General features: G+C 29.8%; 1 protein-coding gene across 1 annotated transcript; it reads right to left on the reverse strand.

Moving 5' to 3' along the window:
• Window positions 1-6,032: 6,032 nt before the first annotated feature.
• Window positions 6,033-9,045, reverse strand: LOC120091907. Its single transcript, XM_039050070.1, has 5 exons — window positions 8,435-9,045; window positions 8,093-8,336; window positions 6,859-6,957; window positions 6,513-6,727; window positions 6,033-6,265 (listed from the first exon to the last, which is right to left on the reverse strand). The coding sequence occupies exons 1-5, from the start codon at window positions 8,890-8,892 to the stop codon at window positions 6,190-6,192; spliced, it is 1,092 nt and encodes a 363-aa protein (XP_038905998.1). The 5' UTR covers window positions 8,893-9,045; the 3' UTR covers window positions 6,033-6,189.
• Between the last annotated feature and the right edge of the window lie 602 nt (window positions 9,046-9,647).

Consider the following 9,647-nt stretch of genomic DNA (forward strand, 5'->3'; position numbering starts at 1 on the left):
TTCAATAGTTGATGTACTTGAGACAATTGTGCAAGGTGGATCAAATTCAGAACAAAAATATGAAGCAAAGACTCTAATAAGTTCAATTCTATCTTTTGACTTTCCTTTTCATATACATTTTATGAAAATTATCTTGGGAATCACTAATCACTTGTCTCAAGCATTACAAAGAAAAGATCAAGATATTGCGAATGCAATGAATTTAGTTAAAATTTGTAAAGAAAGACTGCAAAAAACAAGAGAGTCTGACTAGGATTCGTTGTTGAGTATGGTTTCTGATTTCTGTCATAGTCATGATATTGAATTCCGTAAATGGATGACCTATTTTTAATTCGAGGATGACAAAGGCGAAAATCTCAAGCAGTTACATATTTACATCATTATCGTGTTGAAGTTTTCTATATCGTCATTTATATGCAATTTTGAGGGCTAGATAATTATTTTACTGAAACAAATACTGAATTGCTTCTCTATATGACATGTCTAAATTCGAGTAATTCATTTGTTTCTTTTTATAGAAAAAAAGCTTAGTCAACTTGCTCAATTTTACCCAAAAGACTTTTCAGCTATTGAACTCTCTATGCTTGAGGATCAACTTCAAAATTACATCATTGATATGCATTCAAATATTGAGTTTATTGAGCTAAAAAATATATATGATCTTGGAGTAAAAATGGTCGTGACGAATAAAGACAAGGTCTATCCATTAATTTACAAATTACTCACCTTGGCATTGATTTTACCCATCGTCACAGCTACTGTAGAGAGAACATTTTCTGCTATGTATATTGCGAAGACTCGTTTGTGTAATCAAATGGGAAATCAATTGATGAATGATTATTTTATAGTCTATATTGGAAAGGATTTACTTGATAAGTTAAATACTGAAGTTATCATAAATCGATTTCAAAATATAAAAACTTGTAGAGGGAAATTGTAATGTACTAAATTAGTTAATTTTTGAAGTTATGAATAGTGTCCCTATATAATTTCTAGCTCTGCCACTACTTAGGTGCATAGAGATGCACTAATCTCTTGAATCTCATCCCACTATCATCACACACATTAAAAAAATGAATTAAAATATTTTAGAAAAGAAGTAAGAAAAATTTGTCATATAACAAATAATGATGGGACATTTTAGTAAATACACAAAGATAAGTGATACCAAAGATGCACCACTGCTTTACTTTTATTTTTCTCCTTTTCTTTTCTTTTCTAATAATAATAATAAAAAAATAAAAAATAAAAAACTCAACAATCTCAATTCCTATTTAGTTTTATTCCTTTCTCATGGGATATTTGATCAATTTCCGTCAAATTAATACATTTAAGGCATGCATTTACTCAAATATATATATACTAGTTAAGAAATACTTGCTATATACGTGAAATCATGTAGTTTAATTAAATTTTATAAGAAATAGTGGATCTGTAGTATGGAACAAACAAATATTATATATAGTTTTGTTTTAATTTCCATAACCTTGTACTAGTTAGATAATCAAATAATTTATTATAATACTTTCATAGGATCACATCTGAATTGTTTCATATGCACTGATTATATCTATTCGACTTAAAACTTAAAATTTTGAATATATAAATAAGGTTGTTGCTATTTATATTTACGATTGGGATAAATATTGAAATTAAAATTGGGAAGACTAAATCAAAAAGCTTATGTAGTTGACTGCTGGAATGAAGATATCAAAAGGCATAAGAAGGATTTGTATTCCATTTCATGTGGATTGTAATGTAGCCGCCAATATATATTAGCAAAGGAAGCAAGATACAATGGTCTTAATTCCTTAAACACTGTCCAAGTAGACAACTTGTCAAATTATGCCCATGTGGCTTTTTAATAAATAAATTCTTCTTTTATTTTTTAAAAATTTGGGAAGACTAAATTAATTTTACAAATCTCGTCCCCAATTTTCTCTACTTATCGATCCATATCTCTCTTTTTCTTGTTTTTCTCCATTCTACCTCAATCAACTTTGTCTTTTTCTCCTCCACATTTTATAATTGTCTCTTCCATAACATCTCATAAAAAAAAATCAAAACATTATTTGCTTCAAATGAATTTTATGGAAGTGTGTGTTAATATTTAAATACATCGTAATTAGATAAAACACAAATTTAAAAGATTGAAAAAACAAACAAACAAACGTATATGAAAAAAATGAACAAACAAACATATATGATATTGTTGGGAAAAAAAATGAGCAAAACAACCCAGAATCCTTACAAGATCACTTTAAATGAAACTTATAAAATTCATTTCATATATCAAAATATTTAAAAAATAATTGGAGGATGAATGATATTCCTTAAATCTCTACAAAATAAAGAGCGGATCAAAATACCTTTGAAACAAACCGTGAGAAAACAAAATGAAAGGAAGAGAAAAACAATTCCTCTACAAATCACCAATTCTCATCAAAATAAAAAAAATAATAAAACAAAAGTTGAAATAAAGTTTAAAAGATCATACGTTCGTACATATTTGGGCACATTTAATTTCTCTATAAAAGAAAAAAAAATATCTCATCGATAACTGTTCACAACCATAAGTAACAACAAATAGATGTTAAAAGGAATAAATAACCAAAATTGAAATAGTTTTGGAAAAATTTGTTCCTCCATGACTTTAAAAAAGGAATTCATAAAATTCATTTATCAAAATATCTAAAAAAAACACAATGAATCCTTAAATTTTTACAACTTAAACAAAATAAATAAACCCTTAAATCAAATATCTCAACAAAAAAAAAAAAAAAAAAAAAAACCAAAAGATAAAATTAAACAAACAAGCAAAATCAAGTGTGATGAAGTTAATCAAAATGTAAAACAAACAATGAGAAAACAAAATGAGGATGAAAAAAGTAACAATTTCACTACTAATCACCAATTTTCATTGAACTAAAAATAAAGTCGACATAAAATTGTGAGAAATGAGTAAATCATACTTACTTCCGTATGTCGACAAATTCAATTTCACTGTCCAAGAAAAAAAATCATCTCATTGATAACTCTGTTCGCAACCACCATAAACAAAACAAAAAAGAGACATTCAAAATCGAAATAGTTTTAGAAAAAAATTATCCTCCAAGATTTTAAAAAAGAAAATTCATATAATTCATACATAGAAATATCTAAAAAAAATTGTAGATAAAGGATGACTCCTTAAATCTCTCAACTCAAACAAAATAAATATATACTTAGATCAAATCTCCTCAAAACTAAGAAACCCCAACACCCAAAATTAAACAAACAAACAAAAATCAAATATGATAAAGTTAATAAAATTTTTATGAATACAAGGAAATAAAATGAGGAAGAAAAATGTAACAATTCCACCACTAATCACCCATTCCCATTTAACTAAAAATATACTTATTTTCATATGTCAACAAATGTAATTTCATCGTAAAAGGGAAAAATCTCTCATTAATAACTCTGACGATTCACAACTACTTAAATAAAAAAAATTTGAAATAGTTATCTTAAAATTTATCCGACAAGACTTTAAAAAAGAAATTCATAAAATTCATATATTGAAATATGAATGATGACTCCTTAAATCTCTACAACTCAAACAAATTAAATAAACCTCTTAATCAAATCTCTCTAAGCTAAAAAAATTCCAAAACCCAAAATAAAACAAATAAACAAAACTCAAAGGTGATAAATTTAATCAAAATATCAATAAATACAGGGAAAAAATGAGGAAGGAAAAAAAATAACAATTCCACCACTAGTCACCAATTCACATCGAACTAAAAATGAAATTGAACTAGAATTTAGAGACATGAGTAAATCAATAACCTTAAATCACTCAATAGCTTTTAAAAAAGAAATTCAAACAAACTAATTTTGTGAAACTTCTTTTCCTTAAAAAGTTGTTTTCGTGTAATAAAGAAATAAGGCTTTAAAAATATTTTACGTGAAGAATATATATATATATATTTGATCACAAAAATATTGTCATGTAATAAATTAATTTAACCAAGCAATATCTACTAAATTTTTTTTTTAGTATAAAAGAGGGAGGATTCTAACCAGAGACTTCTTGATCATTATCATATCATATATGTATGTCAATGGAGTTAGACTCGTTTAGCAAATTGTATAAACTAAATATGTTAAGAGATAGATTAAATAATTAATAAATATAACTAATTAACTTAAATTAATTTATTGATATTGTATAATTACATTATCAATTAATTAAAATTAAAAAGTACTAATTAATGACAATAAATAAAATTATAAATTATAAATATTGTATCATACATATATCAGATTGAATTCATAATGTTTTTTTAAATGGAGATTTTCAAAAATAGAAAAATAAAGAAAATAATTTATACAAAATAACAAAATTAAATCATTTTTTATAGAAATTGACAAAAGTCTATCGATGATTGAAATGGATAGACAGATACGGATAGAAATCTATCAATATCTAACGATTTTTTTTTCTAACGAAAACTTACCAGCGTAGAATTAAACTATTTTTAAAGTTTGGGTTAAAAATGCTACCTTTTCAAACTTCGAAGTGCAATTTGATAAAATTGATACATTAGGACCAAGTGTGGGTAAAGTTCGATTTTTTGCAATAGTTTATGCTTGATATTTTATTAATTATAACTGGTTCAACATTATTAAAAATTAAAATTGACAGCCAAAACATAATTTATAGAAATACTTTATTAATTATATTAATAAAAGTAAATCAAATACAATTTCATGGTTGATTATAATAAATCAAACTATTACGTGACCATAATTTGTTTGTTTGTTTCTCTTTTTGAGCAACTATTTATAACTTGTTATTAGTTCCATTAAAAAAAATGCTATTAGTTACTCTAAAAAATGTTATTAGTTGTTTCAAGTTATTTTAAGTTTTTTTTTTTTTTTTTTACAAAATAAACAATAACTAAACTAGCATATTGTCATATATATATATATATTCTTTATATATATATGACATATTGTCATATATAGATTTGGTTCTCCAACCTCACATCACATATTGTCATATATATATTCTTTATATCTGAGTGACAAACTATATTTTATCCAACATCACATTCATAAGAACAATCCCACAAAATATGCATAAACATCATTCATTTTCATAACTACAAACACTATTGTACAAATACCAAACATAGTAATACTTGATTTCCAAACAATTTTTTTCATTGAGCATATAACTAAAAAGCATATAATATAAGAACTAAAAACATATTAGACATATACATATATATATATATATATATATTATTGTGAGTGTCAGGATCAATTTATGCGCACCTCGACTAATATCACGAGACAACCCACTTGACCCTACAATATTTAGGTGTTAAGGAAACTCGTAGAAAAGTAATTCCTAGGTAGATGGCCACCATAGATTGAACATTGACCTTTTAGACATTTATTAAGACTCTCTCCTTTTTTACCACTAGCCAATCCAGGATGGTTAAGAACTAAAAACAATTTTCAACCTCCCAAAATAAAACTCATCCAGAACCCACCTTTGATGGAACCCTACCAAGTCCAAACTGCTAGGACACCAAAAAAACAAGAAATTGATTCTAAATAAGATACCGTATAGATCCTAAACTATTATGATACCAGCATATAGATTTTGTTGAATAACATACACAAATTCAACGGCATCAGGAAAGTAAATTCCAATGAAAAATTCAACGATCTCCCATTTGAAAACATAAAGACTAAATCAAAACAAAGTATGAAAGTTCAGGACTACTACACATTAAGAAAATAGAGAAACTTAACGAATTTGAGAGGATTAAGAAACCAAACATTCATCAAACTCGGGCTTAGAAATGAACGGCGGGATACAAGGTTACCTCAATAGCCGGATGATGCAAGTCCTCCAATCAACTCAGATTTGGGTGCGTTACGCCGTTACTTAACCAGTCCGGAGAGCAGGTCACCTACCACTCTCCTCTGGTTCATAACAGAAACATTTTAAGTTTTGCTATTGACATTTTTTGTCAAAATATGTTATTTTATTAATCATAAATATAAGGGAGACTAAATTAATCTTTTTATTGAAAAAACAATTATACAAAGGTGTAGATGTAATATAAAATTTTTTTTTCCTTGTGGGGGGAGGGGGTGGGATACAGAAAGAATGTACACTTCCTTCTATTATAACAGCCCAACGACACAGCTTAACTGCAGTCTATTCTCCAAGCTTCTTAAGTGATGCCCCAATAACATACACCTGTAGCAAGAAAATTCCATCAACGAGTTAGATCATTGGACTTGGTTCATTTCAAGATTCTTGAAAATGGGCCGCAAGATCCATTTGGAACCTAAAACAAGTCTAGTCAGGAATTTTTTTGTCGCAAATGAGCTTCGAAGTTCTTAGTTTGCACAAGACCACTCAAGTTTAACCATTGAAAATTTTTCCAGAACTAAATGGAATATAAACTGAAAGATAACATAGAGGCCAACGATTGCCAACTAACCAGAATAAAAGCTTTGCTAGGTAATCCCGAGAAGTGCCTACAGTATCACAAAACTCATTGCCAGCATCTGCAAGTTTCTCTAAATCTGCCACACTCGAATGCTCAATGAAAGTAGAGCTAGCATCATCTTTGAAGAACCTTTGCAATATGTTTCCAACAAGCTCGTGAATGATTTCCTCCACCTCCAACGTAGATGGTTTGCAGAGTTCAGTCACCTACATAATAAATGTGGAGGTAAGAATATGAGCCCTGAGAATGAAGTTCAACAGCTGAGCCTATTTGCAAGATGAAAATTAAAGGCATATATGCACAATAGTGTAGTTATAGAAGTAAAAAAATGAAGTACCATATTGGAATCCAAAGACCGCAGATACTCTAACAAATCGTTTCTGTTTCCTCTGCCATGTTCTATCTGCATATTTTCTTGCTTCCGAGCATTTAGTTCCTGACACATTCAAAGAAAAAATATGGGAAGGTAAAGCAGAGAATCATCAAGTCATGAAGCCTTTTCTTTCCCTCAATTAAGGTGCAGGGTACGTGCAGAAAAAGCATTTATTTAACCCCCTCCCAATAAACAGGAAAACCTCCCAATACTAAAAGGCAGATAACTGAAATATGCTGAATGATATAAGCAATCAAGCACTAGTTTATTTTTCCTTAACCCTTCCAATGTAAATTAAGGGAGCCTGAACATGATTGCACCAAAGAACATAAGGTGATAACAGGTTACATTTGAATACAAAGCTAAAATCTAAGTGCATACTACTAAACTTGATAGCATCTGATGGTTTTCTTTTGCTAAATGGGAGTCATATCTAATTATCTATGATGAATCATAAAACCTAACAGAATAATTTTTCTACAAAAATATATGACCTCTAGCTGCATGTCCGATAATCACTGAAACTTATCTAAATGATTGAATCTAACAGCAAATGCTTCCAAAATATTGTAAAAGTAGGTAAATAGCTGAAAGGGAAGAGGAAATATATAATCCTTCAATTGTCCAAACCCTTAACAATATAACATCGGGAACATATTAACATTTGTCTTTGTCTACATACAGAAACTGGTTTATTTCTGGCACCTGACAAGCAATTACTAATTGAGGAATTTACATTTAAATTTAAGCTTGATTCGAAACAAATGACAAACCTTAACAAAAAAAGATTCAATTGAACATTAGGAATATACATATATATATATATAGAGAGAGAGAGAGAGTAAAATAAGAATTCAGTTGTACAGTGATAACATATAACTCCTCGCTGCAAGTATGAATTAATAAAGCACACACGCACTAAATAACATAGCTAATAGCAAAAAACTATGAGGAAATATATCCAACTAATTTTGTATCTTAACATAGTAAATGAAACCCTTCATTTGTTAATTTTTAGAATCTGCCCCATTTCAGGATACTGAATTTTTTTTCTATAGAATTATATATCTCTACTTAATAAAAGAAAATGGAGAAATGCTTTTGAGAATTCAGTTCGTCAAGTCGTGGATGGACAATAGAACAGAGGTGTAGTCAATAAGCAAGAGTGAAGACCGTTAGCAACTCAGTAAACCCTTACATCCTTAAGATTTGATAATTCTGACTGCAACTGCTGGATATACTTCAACGCCTCGGGTGGCAAATCGGTCAAGAGACGAGGCCTTGTATCCAAATCCTCCATATTGGAATCAACGCCAACCCGAATCTCCTCAATATCCGAAACTTCCAGTGACTTCGACCTCTCCAAGCCCGTCAATTTATCCGGCGAGATATCGAAATTCCTCATCAAAGACAACCGATACTCCGCGTTCCAGAGAGTGTACCTACAAAGAGCAACTCGTCTCAGTTAAAGGAATTCCACGGAAAGAAACACCTAAGCATGAAGAATTTCATCAAACTTGCGTAAACAGCAAAGAATTACCCGGTGATAATTGACGAAGAGAGGAGATTATGGAGAGGGCTTTTGGAAACCCTAACGGTGACAGAGAACTGATCAGACGGAAGCAAACCCAACATTGAAGAAATAGTCTGCTTCATGGAATCCTTAGCAACATCAGAAACGCCCTTGGAAATATCGGATGTATCAAGCGGCTCAATCCGCTTGAGCATATTGGCGATTACGGAGAATCCGCGATCGAATTTCAACTTCCGAGTGGAAACAAAGTCATCGGAAACTCCGCCACCATCGACACCGGAGATGAGGCAGCTGACAGTGGTTGCACCAGAGGTGGAGGGGAAACGCCGGCGGTGAAAGCTGAGATGCGAAAAGGAAAAAGAAGGCAAGGGCGGCGGTGGCGGCGGTGGTTGGGGAGGTAGGCGGGGCTTAATTGAAAAGTCAGTGACACGAGATAGGAAGAAGGTTCGAGCAGAGGACGCCATGGGAGCGAAGGAGGAAAAAAAGCTTCGAAGATTCCCTCAATGGCGCGCTCGCTCTATTATGTGGACTGCCTGCTCTTACAGATTCTACCAATCAAAATCCCATTTCTGTTCCTATCTCTGGGCTTCGCTTTCGGAACCTTGTGAATACGTGAATATAACTTACGACTTCAATTCACGTATTAATATAAGAATATATCACGTCGGCCTCAAATACTTTTTATTTTTTATTTTTTATTCTTTTATTCTTTTAAAGGAAAAAAGAAAAAAAGAAAAAATTGTTGTGGTGTGGATGGTTGGTAGGAGTATTTAGTTTCTGAGGTTAAAAATAAGAAAGTGGACTGTGGACAATGAAATTTTAAAAAATATCCTCATTGTCATTTTGGGTCCGGTCCTTTACGGTCGGTTGGATGGAAAATTTCAAAACATAAATTTGAAAATAGGGGATTCAATCAAAATAAATTTAAAAATAAGGAATTTAATAAAAATAAAAATAAAGTTACATGTTGACATTTTTATGGATATTTGTACATTTTCATGATTCGACATGGATATGAAAGGTGAATCAATATTTTTATTTTATTATAAAATATCTATAAAACAAAAAAATGTAAACAATAAAATATCACTTATATAAATATTAACTATTTTTTAAATATTAAAATATCAATTTAATTTTTTTTAATTCTTTGTTTTTATATATATTTTTAGAAATATTCATCAACACCAAAAATTTATTGATGTTTCCATAATAAAAT

This window comes from Benincasa hispida, chromosome 11 (assembly GCF_009727055.1).
Source record: "Benincasa hispida cultivar B227 chromosome 11, ASM972705v1, whole genome shotgun sequence".
NCBI lineage: Eukaryota > Viridiplantae > Streptophyta > Magnoliopsida > Cucurbitales > Cucurbitaceae > Benincasa > Benincasa hispida.